This window comes from Prionailurus bengalensis, chromosome C1 (genome assembly GCF_016509475.1).
Source record: "Prionailurus bengalensis isolate Pbe53 chromosome C1, Fcat_Pben_1.1_paternal_pri, whole genome shotgun sequence".
NCBI classification, from domain to species: Eukaryota; Metazoa; Chordata; class Mammalia; order Carnivora; family Felidae; genus Prionailurus; species Prionailurus bengalensis.
The window spans coordinates 72156362-72174992 of record NC_057345.1 but is presented as its reverse complement, the minus strand read 5'-3'; the positions used below and the strand labels follow the sequence as shown (position 1 = coordinate 72174992).

At 40.0% G+C, this 18631-nt stretch overlaps 1 protein-coding gene across 3 annotated transcripts in view; it reads left to right on the top strand.

Moving 5' to 3' along the window:
• DDAH1 (dimethylarginine dimethylaminohydrolase 1) overlaps positions 1-18169 on the top strand; it is a 139117-nt gene extending 120948 nt beyond the window's left edge. For all 3 annotated transcript variants that reach the window (XM_043575468.1, XM_043575472.1, XM_043575470.1), the window contains 2 exons: positions 12716-12859; positions 15112-18169. In XM_043575468.1, the coding sequence (XP_043431403.1) occupies positions 12716-12859; positions 15112-15228 (261 nt within the window). In that variant the 3' untranslated portion in view covers positions 15229-18169. The remainder of the gene's footprint in view (positions 1-12715; positions 12860-15111) is intronic.
• The last annotated feature ends 462 nt before the right edge of the window (positions 18170-18631 follow it).

Below are 18631 nucleotides of genomic sequence, written 5' to 3'. Positions count from 1 at the left end.
TCACTGCTGTCAGTGCACAGCCTGCTTCACATCTTCTGTCCCCCCATCTCTGCCCCTCCCCTGCATGCACTCTCTCTCTTTCTCAAAAATAAATAAACATTAAAAAAAGAGGGAAATGGGCTTGATAATTTCCAAATTCGTGCCTAGTTCTCAAACTTATGATTCTCAGTAGTCTATAAAATGACACCACTTCCCCAGCTGCTCAGATTATTTTATCAACATTCACTGTCTGACACTAGCAAAGGCCATATCCAGAAGGAAACAAGGTTTCTCCCCCACCCCATTTCAAAACATAAAACTTGAAACACAGAAAGCCAGGGAACTCCCCACACAAGAGTAGGAAAAATGAGGATGGCTGTTTTCTCCATTAGCCATGGTTTGGTTGTAGTCATTTACAGGGTATTTTGGTTTCTGGGAAAAGATATATGGGGACAACAGCTGTTTTCTTAAACACTAATCTCTTTCTTTTCAGGGCTCTTGTTAATTCAGAGGAAGAATTGAAGAGTAAATAGTATACTTATTTGGAAATTTGATTTCTTTCTTTTTCTGGTTAATTTTCCTCCTCTTTCCCATAACCATCTGCTCTTTTCCTAAAATATAAATAAATTTGATGACTTTATTCTAAAAACAGTGGTTTTCAACCAGAGGCAACTTTGCCCCCCAGGGGACACTTAGTAATATCTGGAGATATTTTTGTCACAGCATGGTGGGTGGGAGAGTGGATGCTGTGGGCGTGTAGTATAGTACGTAGAGGACAGGAATGGTACTAACCGTCCTACAGTGCACAGGAAGCCCCCATAAACAAAGAATATCCAGAGTGCTGAGGTGGAGAAACCCAGTCCTAAAATATGAATGAGATTTGTCCACCCTATTTCACAGAAATTGTGATCTCTGAGCACATGGTAGTTAAGGTGCTTATGCCTGAGGAAGGACAGCAGTGACTCCTGAACATCAAGTAGCCTGTGCTAGCAAGAGTGTTTTTCAGGAGCCAGGAATTAAGTAGCTATATACAGTACCAACGTTTATTAGATTTTTGTGTAACATACTATTTTCAGGTATTGGAACCACTTCGTACACATGGGCAAAAACGTAATAAATATGAGATGATTATAGAAACTGAGTAACAAGGCCACATGTAATTGCCTTCGTGGGTACAGAGCCTCTAGAGATTTTCTTTTTGTTATGTTTATCTACTTATTTTGAGAGAGAGAGAAAGAGAGTGCACGTGTGGATTTGCATGAGTATGGCAGGCACACAGAGAGACGGAGAGAGGGAATGCTAGGCAGGCTCCATACTGTCAGCGCAGAGCCTGATGTGGGGCTTGAACTCAACTAACCATGAGATCATGACCTGAGCCGAAATCAAGAATTGGATGCCTGAGCTACCCAGGCGCCCATCTCTAGAGATTTTCATTACCAGCCTTTGAAGGAAATGGAGTTGGAGCTTCTGGACCTGTGATGTTCAGGCTCCTTTACTGACAAATTCAATGGAGAGTAAGCAGATTTTGTTTCAAGTATGTATGTTTAAAAAAAACAACAACAACAACAACAACTGAAGGGGACGCCAGGGTGGCTCAGTTGGTTAAGGAGCTAAGTTTGGCTCAGGTCATGATCTCACAGTTTGTGAGTTCGAGCCCCGCGTCAGGCTGTGTGCTGATAGCTTGGAGCCTGCTTCTGATTCTGTGTCTCCCTCCCTCTCTCCCCCTTCCCCGCTCGTGCTCTTTTTCTATCAACAATAAATAAACATTAAATTTTTTTAATTAATTAAAAAGATCTGATGAACCCATGTCACTACCATATGGGAAAAAGGAGACAAGTAAGATGTGGCAGAGAGGGGAGAAAGAAGACTTCAGTCTTTTTTATTAGCTTTATTGAAATATAATTTCCATACAATAACACTTAATTTTCATATACTTCACACTGTAAATGTACAATTCAATGAGTTTTGACAAAAGTATATGGTTGTTTTAAGTTCACTAGAATCTTAACTTTTCATAGTTGATTCTTTTACAAAAAGCTTGTGTTTTATGATTTTCTTCATAATTAGTTTTTTTGTTTATAATTTAAAAATATGTTTCTAGAAGAACTGTCTGAAATTATATGTTCCTACCTCACCTCATTTTGTAAAAGTGGCTTACAACGATGCATGAAGGATAGCATAATAACCAGAAATAAAACAGAAGATTTAAAGGGAAAACAATGATTTAAATCGGTGCCAAGTTTAAGAATGCAGACCATGGATTCTCATTTCATTCTTGACATATAGGACAATCAGACTTTAGGCTTCCAGTTAGTATGAAAAGGGGAAAGCCTTTCCACGTTTTCTTGGCATGTTTGAGAGCATCTGTGAATTTAGGCTCCTCTTTAGCAAACCCAGTTGCCACCCTTCCAAGAGTTCTTGAGTTTCATAAGCCCACTGAAGGTTAATCCCCAATTGTTGTTTGCCATGAGGAAGCAAAAGTTATATGAGCCAAATTTTAAAGCTAAAGTTATCTGTGTCATTAACAAAGAGGCTGTAGGGCTACTTAAAGTAACTTTAATGAAAGCCAACTCATACTAACATCCAGGAACCAAGTCTTCTAAAACTGTGAAGTCTCCTGTGTAGGGCAGTGGTTCGCTGGAACCACCTCCTCCCAGCTTATGAGCCAATTGTTAAATTTTCAGAATTTTGCCAGCTGGTTGTTAAACACAGCCATTATTAAAAATTAAGTTATGTAGGGGTGCCTGAGTGGCTTAGTCAGTTGAGCATCCTACTCTTGATTTTTGGCTCAGGTCATGAGCTCACAGTTTGTGGGTTCAGCCCCTTGTTGGGCTCTGTGCTGACAGTGGGGAGCCTGCTTAGGATTCCCTGTCTCCCTCTCTGTCTCTGCCCCCCCCCGCCCCCCGCCCTGCTTCCACTCACTCTCTCTCTCAAAATAAATAAATAAACTTAAAACATTAAATTATGTGAACTTAAAACTAAATAAATTATACTAAAAACAATGCTAAAAACTTATCACTTCCTAATTCCTGTACTACATTTTACCATTCATTAGCTGTGCTCTTAAAGGTTATTTACATCTGTTGTGTACATGCATGTTGGTAATATTCGATAATGGCATGCCATTGCATATCTCTTCCCAAGTCTGTATTCAATAATGTTATGTTGGTAACTGGGAATTGGCAACAGTGGGAATGTGTGCATCACAAAAATCAACTTAATTTAGCTTTTTATTGATTGTCCAGACATAAGAAACTGATGGAAGAAATTTTAATCCCACAGATTAAACTTAAAAGTGTGTCACTTGTATAGCCATTACAGTGAGGGAGTATTCTTCCAGTATTCAAAAGCTGTTATGTAATTCAGCAAAGAAGTCACCCATATCATCAACAAACGAAGTTCCAATGTATGTTTTCATTGTTTCACTTGTCTCATTAGGATAAACAAAAATATCAACCAATAGCCATGTTGGAACTACACTGGTTTGTCAATTGCAACAATAGGTTGGCGTCAGATGCACGAGCTCTGCAAAAAATCAACAGAAGCATTCTGTTGTGAGAATCAATTGGCAATACAAAATTTACAGTAAGGAATATTAACTGTTTTATTATTATTTATAAATTGTGTGCTACCTATCCTTTATACCAGTAAAATTTATAATAAACTTATGTGGGTATATTATGCATATATTTTCCCCTACATTTACCAACACACTACTTCCTGGAGCTAAAAATCTCAGAGTACCGAACATACATGAAGGATTTTTTTTTTTAACCATCTAGTCTAAGAGTATACATTCATGTAGAGTGATATAACTGGAGGTCCCAATGATGAATTTCTTCATCTTCTTCCAGAAGGGGGGCGGGGGGGGGGAGCTCTTTCATGAGGACAGATTCTTCTCTAACCCCTAGGCAACCCTTTCACAAATGGGTTTGTGCCCAGCAGACTGGGCAGAGGATTTTGAATGACTCAAAGCAAAGCAATCACAGTTATTGCAAAAGAAAATTTAAATGTATGCCCTGCTGATGAGATAACTAAGGAGTATTTACTCACACAGAAAATAAGCATTAATCCACCAGTGCTAGGGTCAGAGTGAACAGGGCTGATTCTGGATGTCATTGCAAAGTGTGTGTGTTTGGCCATTTCTTATCTCTCACTTTAGAGCCTGCCCCTCTGCTGCTCTAGAAGCAATAATGCCTCTTTACCCACTGTTTTTTTTTTTCTATCCCCAAAGGCTCGACTCATCTTTCACCTACTTAAAGAACATAACAGCCAGCTTTAAAGAAACCAATCCATGGAGTTCAGTAGCGAACTCAGATGGCTTCAGGAGCCAGACCTTCTCCATCTAAAGTGCATTTAAATGCAAACTGTAAAAAATATATGCATGTTAAATAAGTTGTATCTACAGGAAAAATTAGCCCAAAGGCTACCAGCTTGTGAGCTCAGAGTCTAGTCTTTTTTTTTTAATTTTTATTTATTTTGGGGCACCTGGGTGGCTCAGTCGGTTAAGCATCTGACTTCGGCTCAGGTCATGATCTCACGGTTTGTGGGTTTGAGCTCTGCATCAGGCTCTGTGCTAACAGCTCAGAGCCTGGAACCTGCTTCTGATTCTGTGTCTCCCTCTCTCTCTCTGCCTCTCTCTCTCTCCCTCAAAAAAACTAAACATTAAAAAAATGTTTTAAATAAAAAATACATATTTATTTTGAGAGAGAGGGAGCGTGCATGTGCATGCACCAGCAGGGGAGGGGCAGAGAAAGAAGGAAAGAGAGAAACTCCCAAGTCGGCTTCACGCTGAGTACCTGACTCGGGGCTCGATCTCCTGACCGTGAGGTCATGACCTGAGCCAAAATCAAGAGTCAGACACTTAACCAATTGAGCTACCCAGGTGCCCCTCCGAGTCTAGTCTTTCAAGGGATGTTGGAGAGGTGGTAGTTTGACAGGAAAAAGGTGGGAACTTGGAGGTTGAGGTACCTAGACTTGAATCCTGGATTTACTGTCTTAACATGTGACCTTGGACAAATTATTAAATTTCTAAGAACTTTGGTTTCCTCATGCATAAAAGTGAATTGTTGTGAGAAATAAATGAAGAATAGATGAACCACCAATAAATAGAAGATAGCTCAATAAATGCTGCAGTTGTTTCCTGCTATCCAGTGACACAGGGAACCTGAAAGATCACCAAGCCTCCAGTACCCAAGGGAGTTAATTTTCGAAGGTGAGATTAGGGTGCAGGTATCTGGGGAAGCATAGTCAGGGCATGACTTCATAGCCAAAGAGGCAACAAGATATATCTTGGATACAACATACAAGGACTAGACTGTGGGAGATCTGCTTCTGTGACAGAGCTAGTCTTAGAGAATGCATGGGCAGGGGTAAGAAAGGAGATAGGATCCCAGATTTTGCCTTTTGGAAGGGGTGCTTTGGTCTGAATTTCTTTCCCCTGCACCCCTGAAATTAGAAAGTGAGGACTATAACTCACCCAGAGGCTCTCCCTTGTTCCTCCTGCGTATACGCTTCTCCCCAGCCCTTCACAGAGCTCAGAGCGGTCCTCCCAGTGTGGGAGTTTTTCCCAGCCTTCCACAGAAACCATTGTTTTTGAGGATCCCTTCGAGAAATGGTTCATACAGTTTCTGGTTGTAGTTTGAATAACAGAAGTCTTTCATCCCCATATTCAAGTGGGCCTTATGATCTGAACAAAAGGAGCAGCTCCAAATAGGAGAGAGAGTTGTGGAGAAAATGGCAGCTAGCTTCGAAAGGAATATTTGGCATTGAAAGTTGGCCCAGCTTTAACTAAAAAGAACCATGTCACTTCAGTTTTAGGATATGTACAGCCCATCAATTCAGAGAGGATGTTTAAAAGACAACCTCTCTCAGGTTCTGTTCATTTTGAGTTGATCCACTGTAAGACTATAAAAAAAAAAAAAAAGAAAACATAATAGTTCTAGAATGTTATCCATAGTTATATTGACCCAGCCTTAAAAGGACTGCCTGGGCCTAATGCCTGGTATATTGTCAGCTCTCAATAAAACCTTGATGGATGTATAAACAAATGAGGGATTTTAGGTATCCAGTAGCAACAAGTAGTGGGCTTGAACATCATATATCATACATCTCAATAGAATCTATAATCTGTCCCTTTTAATATTGACTGTTTTGATACATTGAGATGGGTACATATGTATATTTCATAAAAGATCAATTGTGAGTGAGCCAACCGTGCTCTGAATATTTCCTAAACATCTCTAAATACCTTCTATACACCTTTGCTTCGGTATTTGACCAATAAGTCCTAAACCGTTCTGTGAAACAACATAGCCCAAGAATTTTTTTAAGTAATTGATGTAATACAAAGAAACCATGAGTAACAAGTGGGAGAATGTAGCTGTCTTCCAGTCCTTTGAATGAGAAAATTCCCAGAAACGTTAGGACTGACGGAAATGCCTGGTTGTTAATGCAACTAGCCATGCAAATTCTCTTGGGCTGAAAGCCAGACATTTCCCACTCTATTTTGTGACAGCTCTACTCTGGGGAGCAAGGCCGATTCCTCCAACCCCACAGCTGTGTAACAGACCACGGTGATGCAGCCAAGATGGTCTTCAGTACCATTTCCACTCTGCCGCGTGCCTTCTTCAGTAAGGGGGTGTCTGTAATAGAAGTGAAGTTGACTTTCTTTTTACTGCTGGCATCGCCTTCGTGTGCTTGTCCTGCTTTAAATTATAGATTGTCATCTCCTAAAGGCAGAGTCTGCAACTGAATTATCCTTGAGTGTCTTTCTCTTTGCCACCTCTCACTGCCATCGTGTCTAGCGCAAAGGGGGCCTCCGAAAAGGACTGTTGGATTGAACTAAACACCATTTGTGTCCAATCCCAATAATACTTACTATGTTTTGCACAAAGTGGAATAATTATTTTGGGAAATGGCAAAAGTCAGAAATGGCACATTAGAGCAGGGACTTGACTTCCCACATCTTCCAAGCCATGTAGGACTCATAGATATTAGCCAGAGTCTAGGGTCTCTTGGGAATTTAGAGTGTCTATAGAGGGTTTCGGTGCTTTCTCCTTTCCCTTCTGGCTTGGGACACAGTGAGAAGCAGGAAGTACATCCCCTGGGGTTCAAAGAACACTTTACACAGCATTCTGGAGCAGTACACCACCTCCACCCTTTTAGGAAAAATGTTGGCACATAGAACTAAGCAGCCAACAGCCACATTCTCAAGATATTTGAAATGATGCTCATCTTTTAACAAAGGCTTCTGTGCACCCACAAAGAGGAAGCAAGATCTCCTCCCCTCACTGTGACTGCATCTTCCTCCTTGGGAGCCTGAGCTCTCTGGGGCGATGCCCTGCCAGGCAGGCCACATGAGCACATCCTCACAGTGCTAGTTCCAACAACAGAGGAAAGATGTTAGAGACATGGTCTTCTGAATCTTTTTCTGTGTGTTCCCCTCCAAATGGGGAGCTGCGCACCCTGCCTTGTGTGTATATATGTATTTCCTGAACCCAGCTATAAATAAATGGCAAGCTTTCTTATTCAGACAATAGCAACATATATGAGAAAGGAAAACAATCACTCTCACAGGAAAAGAGAAACCTGTTCTTTGTTCCAAAACACAGAAACTCTTTGTGTTTAGAATCAGAACCTTTAGCTTTTTCAAGAAAAAAAAACAATGTATTTTTTGTTTATTACTTACAGTTACCACTTCCTAAATCCTTTTCATTTAGAAAGACTACGCCTGGCATTGCTTTTGTGTTTTCTCCTTTCCACAGTTAAACAGAACCACTCACTGCTCCAAATGGGACCTGTTCTATTATTAAAAGTCATTTCTTTTGGCACATTTTTAACCTGTCTTAAAATGATAACCATGGGACCTTGATAAATTGATTGAAAAACTTCTCCTAAGGTGGCTTTGTTAAGACATTTATTTTAAGAATAACTCTCAGTAGAATTTATTGGTGAGTTACTTTATCTATTCCCAGTATTAAATTATTTCCCCACCAAGGGTGTTATTATTCCTTTCCTGACAGTAATGAAAAAAAAAAAAAAATGAAACTATCCTCAAACAATGCTATGTTGGCTACTGGCTCCGATGTCAGTAATTTTGAGAATACTCCCACCAGAAGCTATAAATTATAAATATAAGGTCCGGAAAAGAGAGAAACACCAAAGAGTGAGGAAAAGCAGTGATTACAGTTTCAAATAAATGTCAACAAAGCAAACACATAGGCACCAAGGGGGCAGGATTGTTCACTCAAGGAAGTGAGAGTGGGGGATGGGAGAGAGGGTGGAAAGAGATGGAACCCAAGTAAATAAAGCACACCACGAAAGGAAATCTACAGTCTCCATTACTCAGAAGAAACTGGGCACTTTCTGAAGTAGGCACAACCTTGGAGATTTTAGTTTGGTCCCTCACTGATAAACAAGAAATCAGCACTGATAACGAACCCTGATAACACTTCCTCTGGAATGTACAACATTCCATGTTTCTACTTCATTGTCACCACCGGACATGCATGAGTCAGACTGCGAGGTGGGAAAATTGGCCGGGCTGCTCTTGGAACCATTGAAGGTATAGTCAGGCCTATCGGTGTGATTTTGCCATGCTTCTTTCTCTTTCAACTCATCTCAGGAGGGATAGGTGATTTCTTTACCTTTGGATAAAGAATGCAGCGAATCATCTGTAGAGCAGATGGAAAACCAACTGGCAATTATCTAGTGCTTATGAATGGTGGGAGCAACTAGCCTAATGTGATAGACTAAAATGGGCTGCCCACAATTCTCCCAGTTGATTAGAAAATCGGGTCAATGGAAATATTCAGTTTTCTGGATTTTGTTTTCTTTGTGTCTGAGCTTGACCAGGTAACAATGGCTGTACATACCATGTTTTTTAAGGATCTTTGGGAAGTCCTTGAATCACTGAGGTCCCACTTAGTAAACCTCTGGCCCAGGGAACTGTCTCCCGGTGGTCTGGAAGAAATCCTAAACTTCTCAGATAAACTGTATCTAATCCACATGAAGGATGACAGTCAGTTCTAACTATAAATGAGCAGACTAACCATCTTGGCCCACCTTCAACAACACACAACAGAGATTCAGACGTCATGCAGTCCTATTCCCTGCACCCAGAAAGAAACATGCTGGCCAGACTGACTAAGAGAAATTGATGAGAAGTTTTATAAATCCTAGTTTTTGTCTTGCATTTAGAGATAGCTCCACTTACATCTTGAAGAAATCAAATTGCTTATTGAGCTTCTGGACTATTTCACTAAATCACAGGTCACAAACTGACAGAGACATGTATGTGTTCAGTTTGATATACATAAGGTTTTTTCTTTTCTTTCTCTGTTTTAATGCTTTCAGGTCTAGTTTGCCCCAGGTCCACCACTTCCTATTAGCTTACATCCAAAATCATTTGGGTTAGGACCACAGGGTATAGTGTCCTATTGTACAGCATAAGGAAAAAGACAAACATTGGCCTCACTGGTTTAGCCCGGTTCACATTAACAAATGAATTGTGTTTCTTTTTCTGGATGTAGATCGTACCTCATTTTTATACATGCAGTTGTTCACATACATAATTGTGAACACCTCAGTATACTCTTGAAGTTTGCTATATCCTTTGAAAGGGGTGAAGAAATGAATCAATTAGCTGCAAGCATATTTTGATCTCCTTCTAGATGCCAAATGACTTGCAAGAAACAAAAAGGGAAAGGTGCACATTTATTACACATTGAATATGTACTAGGAACTTGTGCTAAGCACTTTACAGACATAATCTCTTTTGCTTTGTCTTTTAAAATAACCTTCAGAATTACTCTATAGGAAATAGGTATGACATTGTCATCCCATTTTACAGTTGAGGAAAATGAGCCTTGGAGAGCTTAAGTGACTTGCTCAAGGTCACACAGTTAGTGTATAGCAGAGCATAGATTCAGACCTACCTCTTTCTGATTGCAGACTAGAAACTTGACCCCTACTTGGCTGGTCATGCTGCCATAAAATACTATTAGCTTATTAAGGGCTTATTACTATGTCTCATTATATACATTATCTTCATGTACTTTCACAATAAGTGTATCAAAGGCTATTATTATCCCAGTTTTATAGTGAGGAAACCAAGAAGTCAAAAAACAAACAAAAAGCTTAAATTTACATTTAAAGCCTAGAGCTGAGACTCAATCCCAGGGGTCACTCCAGAGTTAATGGTTTAATGTGCCCCCTCCCATACAGTGAAAGCTACTATTAATGTGTTTTGAAAGCAGCCAAAAACAAAGTCTGCATAAGATGTGTTTACATAGAAATTCATAATAAAAGAGAGCTACTTGGATATGCATTGTTTTTCTCTTAAATAAGCCTCTCCATTTTATTTCTGGACATACCCACTTTATAAAGAGGGCTAAGTTGAATATGTTTTTAATTTGCTTAGAGTAGTTACACTTTAGGAGTGTGTTTAACTTCTCATTTTTATACACTTTTTCTTCATTTTTATTTTTTAATTTTTATTTCATTTTTGAGAGAGAGAGAGAGAGCATGAGCTGGAGAGGGGCAGAGAGAAAAGGAGACAGAGAATCCAAAGCAGGCTCCATGCTGTCAGCACAGAGCCCAGTATGGGGCTCAAACCCACCAGCCGCAAGATCACAACCTTAGCTGAGGTCTGACACTCAACTGACTGAGCCACCCAGGCACCCCAGGAGTGTCTTTAACCTCTTAAATGTCCACATATCCAAGTAGATCTAAGATTTCTCAATCAGGGCTCTAGAGAAGAATCAACCCATCAGATGACACCCTCTCTGGATCCATCCCTTTAGGGAACAATTTAAATTAAAAAGTGCAAAAGAAATGTCCAGTCAAGTCCTATAACTATACCAAACTGTACCATGTCAGAATAGGATTACATATGAAAGAAGAGTTAGTGATACCACAGGACAATAAATAATAAGTACCAAATGAGTACAGAAAAGGAGATGTTATAGTAGTTTATAGGAAAGCGAGATGTGCTGCAGCTCTGGAGGTCAAGAAAGAGAGCAAAGTAAGATGATTAAGAAAGGTTTTGAGTTGCACAGATTTGGGTTTAAATCTACCTGTATGACTTCGAGCAAGTTATTTGACTTCTCTATCAGTCCTGTTTGTTCATCTATAAAATGGGAATTTTGAGACTAGATAATAAATTTTCAATGTTTTCCATGGTGCCCTGCTTGTTCTTATTGTAGTATAATTGTTTGCCAGTCTCCTCCATTAGCCTGTAACCTCTGCAAACACTGGATCTGTGTCTTACTCATCTTTGTCTCTCAGCCTTTGATATAGTGCTTAAGCTCATCCCCATTGCTGATGTTTCCTTCTGTGCCAAGGATATTCCATTATCAGATTCCTCTTGCTCTTTCCCGGCTCTTGACATATTCCACACTAGGAGAAGTGAGCAGTTGACCTGATTGGTGGGTCAGTAGGAGCTTACCATATGCCACCCTTCACGTGGTCTTTGGAATGAATTTTCTGCAGGGAACGTGCTGTGCTGTCTCTTGCACTCTTCCATACTGTGAATCTTTCTGTCCATTGCTGCCACGAGTGAGTGGTCAAGGCTTCCGAATTCTGAGGCCTAGTAATATGAAGCACATTTCCATACAAATAGTAAGGGATAAAGGGAGACCTGGCTGGAAAGGTAGATCAAGCCAGATTGTGGAAAAGATACTGGTATACCGTTATGGCATGACATTTCAGCAAATTCCTTATAATGTATGGATATTGATAAAGAATGGAAAGAGTCTGCATAGCGAAGCCCAAAATATATTTAAGTTGTTGTGGGGTTGTTTTTTTCTTTTCGTTTTGTTTGTTTGGTGTTTGGATATTTTTGTAGTGAGGTTGTGGTTGTTTTTTGGGTTTTTGTTTTCATTTTTTTTTGAAAAGACGAGAATGAGATCAATTTTTAAATTTTGTGCAAAGTTCATTTTTGTGATTTTTTTAAACTATTTTTATAGTAAGGCATTAATAATCCCATCATTTGATGAATAGACCTGTTATATCAGGTTTTTTGTTTGTTTTTTTTTTTTTAACCAGGTGTGGTCTAGGGACCATCTGCCTCAGAATTACCTGGAGAGGTTTAGAATGCAAATTTTCTGTGCCTCACTTCAAATCTGACAGACCAGAATCCCTGGGGATGAGACCTAGTGAGACCTAGGAATCACTTTAACATTTTCAAGTGATTTTTATGTTTATTGTATTAAGGACATCACCTGTAACAGGCAGGTTAATTCAATTTAAATGTATCTACCAGAGGAAATTGGGGGGGGGGGGGACAGTTATTACTAAATCAGATTATTGACCAGAATGATTACCACCAGGGACCCTTTTTCCTATAGAGCAGGGCAGCCCTTCTTACTCAGCCAAGAATATCATCAAACCCCCCACTGGGCCTTTGTATATATGTCCATTTCATGTCTTAGTGATAGATCTTATGAACAAAAACAAAAAATTATGGACAGTTTTAAAACCTTTTTAAAATTACACACAAATGCACACTTTCATAAAACAAAGCAAAACAAGAAGAACCCTTCCAGCTCTTCCAAAGAATCATAGCTTCATCGAGTTTTCCTCCTGGGATTCTCAATGACTGGAGGAAATAGGCAGGAACTTGACAAGAACATTCTTAGGCATCCGTTGCAAGCTTATTCCCACACACTGCCTTCCTTCTGTTTGAAAGTGTGGGGAAATGCTCTGCTTAAACCTGCTTTGTTTCTCTTTATAGATCATGCAACAGATGAGTGACCACCGCTATGACAAACTCACTGTGCCTGATGACATGGCCGCGAACTGTATATACCTAAATATCCCCAACAAAGGCCACGTCTTGCTACACCGAACCCCAGAAGAGTATCCAGAAAGTGCAAAGGTAAAAAACCCTCCTTCCTGGCCACTGCAGCTGAATATGCCTCCATGACAGTCTTCCTGCCTAGGGAATTTTTTCATGATGGAGTGACAAATAACAGGCACTTCCTTTTCCTCTATACACATCAAATCATTATGAAAGCAGAAAGGATAATATAGGTCACAAGGAAAGTTTAACTCACGCTTCTCATTCATGTCATTGGTCACTAATGTGTGCACAGTAGTTGAGGTGATTGTGTCTGGTATTCAGAACTTTTCAAATAAGTACTTAGATCTCCCAAGTCTGTGCTCCAGCTCTGATTACACATACCTCCCCACACTTAAATACCCATTAAGCATAGATACGTACAATTAGATGGTCAACTCGAATTGTTTTCGGACAAATGTGAGCTGCCCTTCCTCAGAACGTCATTAGCTTCTTATGGCAGAGAAGTATGAATGACCCAGAGGTGGGCGCTCATTGTCAGGGCTACAAAAAGAAGGGCTTTGGGCTGCACACCCCAGGTAGCAAAGGATAAGAAAAAGCAAAAAGAAAATATACTTGCAGTCAGGCACGTACCTGTCCCTCTCAGAGCCTCTGCATTTATGTGCCAACAAGGGAATTGTCCCTAGATACGGAATTCTTTCTGGTGTTAGAAGATGTTCCTTTGTCTTTCAGGGCATTCTGCCAGTCTCATTTGTATACTTTAGCAACTGCAGTTTACTTTAACCACGGAGACACAGCAGTGCTCATCCATAGACCCTCCACACGTCCATATCTGTTTTAGGCATTTCAGCATCTTCAGCTCTGCCTGAAGGAATAAGATATTCATACTGAGCATTACACAAGAGCCTTTGATAACCACTCATCTTTTTTTACATCTAACTTAAAATTTTACATCTTTAAACATTTTAGAAAATGTTTTGGCTATCTTTTAAATATGTGATATTGTGTAATTACTAGGCTTATCTTAATTAGTCACCTTCTTGGCAGATTAAAAGAAAATGGTGGGGAGATACATAGATGATTTCTCTGTTTCCATGACGGAAAGTGTGACGTTGAGGAAACTATAGGACCCCTTACCTCATACTGGGGCTTAACCAGCTCTCAGATGAATAGTGGGTCTCATATTTTATTGTGCTTCAGGTTTGTTAAAAAAGCATGTTCCTAGATCTAGAATCTGCACCCTAGAATCCTAGAATCTGCAATACCAACAAGTACCTAGGTCACCGCACTCACTTGGAGAAACACAGCTCTGGATCGTTCCTGCTTCTCCAGCCACAGTGATCATCTGACAACCAGACGATGATTAACCTCTTCCGGATTCAGTCCTGTGTCTATCAACAGTAACGATGATAGCATCCATGTTCACTGAGGCTTCCCCTGCTCCAGGCACTGGGCCAAGTGCGTTGTGTGCATTATCTTATTGATTCCTTACTGCGGCCCTGGGAGGGCGCTCTTGCTGCTCTAATTTTACAGAGTAGTAACCCAAGGCTAAGAGGGGACATGGCATTTTGGTTGAAGTCACACTTTAGGTGGTGAGTTGACAGAACTGGGTTTGGAGCCCAGCTCTGGCTCCAGCACTCTTAATTAACCACTGTACTGAATTTTAAGGAGCAAAGTGCTTCCTGAAGAAGCATGGTAGATTGCTTTTAGACAGTGTGTTTTCAAGGGATTTTGTTGTTGTTTTTTTTAAAATGTGCTTTGTTTGATCATCAGAGAACAATCTGTGGACTGTTAATTTGAAGTTTTGACACATGCTTTCTATTAGTGTCAAAAGATGCTATAAAATTCACACCTGTAATTTAAAAGCAGTTTGACCTGAAATACTTCATTTAAATTCTGTTTTGTCAGGTTTTTCCAGTGGTGTTGGTAAGGAAAGAAACATTAAAGTACAGTTAAGAGGGTTTTAAAGTGTGGAGAGGGAGAGTACTATTGAGTCTGAAAACACTGCCACCGGCTTTCACATATCACTCAATCTCCCAGTGACAACGGCAGAGTGAAGGCATCTCTAGTAACAACCACATTTTTGACACATCTTTGCCTTTGAGGTTAAAGCATAGAGCTAGTGGTTAACCAGTGCTGCTAGCTCCATCAGTATGGCTGTGGGCACATATGTGGTCTAGATTGCATGTACATCTTGGGGTTACATGGCTGAGATGCCTAAACTTGCAAGCCACATTAATTCTCTGCACTAGGCAAGGAGGTGGGGGTAGGGTAAGACAGAGGCAGAGGCACAATCCTTCTTCTTTACCTTTCCTTGATTCCTGCTGCAGGTTTATGAGAAGCTGAAGGACCATATGCTGATCCCCGTGAGCCATTCTGAACTGGAAAAGGTGGATGGGCTGCTCACATGCTGCTCAATTTTAATTAACAAGAAGGTAGACTCCTGAGTTGAAGTCCCTCCCTTGTAGCCAGCAATACTGCACTCACAAGGCCGATAACTGTACCACTCCTATCGTGTTCATTGACAATCTACTGTGCCACTGTGCTACTAACTCTGGTTTACAAAAGTCTGATTCCAAGTTTGCTTCATTCTGCACCCCCCCCCCCGCCCCTTGCGGTGGTACCTAAGCCGTGGGTTTTGCTAAATGAATTAAGCAATCTAGAAAATATAGAGCTAATGAATTATTGAACTGTGATTAATAATAGTAAAGAAACACTCATTTTAGTGTTTGTATTATTGGTGTGAAATATATATATGATGTTTAGTTGCCAATATATGCTAAAGGGTATCTTCTTGATCAGTCAGATAGGCTGGGTTGTTTTGTGTTTTGTTTTTTGTTCTTCTCTGTATCATTAATCATCTTTGGTTCCTGAAAAATTCCCTTGTTCCTGGATCCTCTCCGTTTCCCTCTTTTTTTTTTTTTCCTCTGAACTCTGGAAATTTTGTTTCCAGTTATTTTCTTTTGCCTTTCCCACTTCTATTACCTTAGGTAAAATCCACTGTCTTGCCTTCTGGATACCTTCCTGCAGGCCTCCCCCATCTGCCACATCCGTCTCCTCTGGCTCGTGGCTAGGTATTTGCCCACCACCTCCATTCTCCCCAGGAAAGGCAGACAGGTCCCTCAGCAGAATTGTGACCAAAATCAGAGAGACTATTTGGGAAGAGTTAACTACAAAGAAGCATGTCCTGATGGGGTTTGCCCCAGATAACTAAATTCCATAAGTAGGACACCACAGCTAGGAAGGTAAATTCAGCTCCATAGGGTTGCTAGGATCGTAGATCAAGACACTTGGAAACACCATATGGGTACAATGTCTTAGGAAGTCTTTTAAGTCACATTCCATGAATTTTTGCTTTACCACCAGCCATTTACAGACCTTGGGGAATACTCTTATTTATTCCATCAGCTCATTTCTATTCCCACCACCCCCCCCCCCCCCCCCGCCATCGTGACTCACCCTATTTCCAGCCTTCTACCCCCCTGCAATTATCCTGGTCTAACGACGTTATTTCTTTCAAAAGAGACATTGCATCTAAAAGTGATTATTGATGGTCTAGTGAGAGCCAGATGGAGCATGTACAGGAAGTGATCCGCTTGGTGCTTGAAACCGCAGACAATGGACAATTCTACTTTGAAATATCTATGATTATGTACTGTGGAATTCAATTAACACTTCTTTCCTCTCTAGCTTTTAAATTACACAACCTAAAACTGATGCCAGTCTCTTACAAAGAACAATGCCGCAGTGAAGGGAGAGATCATTGTCTTTTACTTAAACCTGAAAGAAACAGCCTCTTAGCAGGCCAAGGAAAAGGTACTTTCCAAGGAATGGTGACTGATCCAGGCATGTTATCAAACTTCCTAGTTATCTCCACCTTTCCGGTATTGCCTGTAGCTTGTTGTTCAAGATTAACAATCAGGGAGATTAAGAAATATGACTGAAAGTCTTGCTCTGCTTACCTATGTATTTCTAACCAACCGTTTCTTAGGTTTAGTGACCAAATGGAAGTGATAAGCCTCTGAGAAAACCAAGGCATCTGTAACTACTATCTGTCTTTTTCATTTATTTGATGATCTAATGCCAGGATTTGAAGAATTCCTTTCCTCTCCTTTTTGCTTAACTTTAAATTCATTTCACATGCAGATATCTTATATAGCATCCCATGAATGAACCATATCTTAGTCACTGTCATATTTGGAATTGTCTCATCATAGGTGAATAGTATGTTTTTACCAGAGAGAAAATGAATGTTACCCACATGCTCAAGTTAATAAGGAAAAATTGTCTTCCACAATTATGGTTGCCCTTTTGGGTTAAATCTGGCTCTGAGCTGGCAAAATCAGAACTTCTCCCTGGAAGAGTTCAGCATCTCAGAAACAATCTGGGGAAAATTAACCTAGTCAGCCACATGAGGCTTACTAGCAAGTGGCATATAATTTTTAATATCCTTACTTCTGTCATCCCCAACTGAAGAACTGTATTATAGTCGATTGCAAGTAGTTAGATTTTTCTTCTGAACAATCTGTTCTGCAGAAGGCTGTTTTCCACCTTTCCTTTCCTTTGCTTGTACTCTTTGCTCCTCTGTCTCAAGAAGTCACTTAGAATCTGTGTGCCCCTTCTACAGAATCTCATTCTATGCTATGTCAACTGACTAGGCTGTCTTCTTTAGACTCCCTACGTGATGATGTGAAAACCCAAAATATCTGCAGCATAGTAGTAGTATTTTTTGATGTTCTCGTAAGCATAATGTTCTCTTTTCGGAGGAAAGATAACCTGTTATTACATAGGTTCCCCTCTGGCCCGTTGTGATTTATAAGGATAAATAAACTAACAGAAGCTGCTCTTTGACATTGTGAAGACAATAGGAATTATATTAAAGTAAGGAAAAGTTGAGTCAGAATTACTTGGTCGGTAAGATTCAATCTAATAGGGGCAATATAGAGAAAGTATATTATTTAGCATTATTTCTTCAACTCTAATGAATCGCTATAGAAATCAGCAGGCAGATCTCTAATGTGTATTGATTGCTCTTTAAGCTACTGTGAACAGATTACTAAGGCTATCTCTTCATCTCTAAGGGGGAAATAGTCTGTAGATGAATAATGTGACTTATATAGAGTTGCATGTTAGTCTTTGTAATTATTTAATCTTTAACATTCTACAGAACTCAGACATGATTTCAACATGGTGTTAGATGTGTGCATTTTGATTTGCTGACCATCACATTCCAGCCAATGTATGGTTATCCACTCTGTGTGCCAAAACCAGTAAATGCCTTTCACGGCTCTTTAGTCCAGAGAAGTTCTGCACTGATTTTGGTCTCTTGTTGTCCTGATCCTACAAGTATACAAATCACGATGGAATAAAGTGTGAATTGTACTGTGACCAACAGCATGTGTCTCTTTTTTGCAACAAAAACTGCTGTAGTAAGTGAAGTCACCATTGCCTTGCTGTCAGAGATGGGAAGTTTTCTCTGTTGTCCCATAATTAGAAATATTGTACCTGTAAATCCACTGCCATCAAAATCTTGGGTTGAAATGATATTTGAAGTGATATTTCATACTTCAGGCACTAAAAAGTGTGCATGAGACCCAGGCGAGGTTAGGAGATCTTGATTTCACATGTGCTCCTCCTTAAGGCTTCCTTTGTTCCCTTTCACTCCTAACTGTGGTCAGCACATTATACGGTTCAGTCATGGAAACCATGCAACAATTTTTTCCTGTGTTCATGCAAGAGTTTGGTTTTGGTTTTTGTTTGTTTGCAGTAAGCATCTTTTAGGAAATTTGAAGATTTTTTAATGAGTCTTTTTTATTTCCACCAATTTTTTTTCGAGCTGAAAGCAGCTTT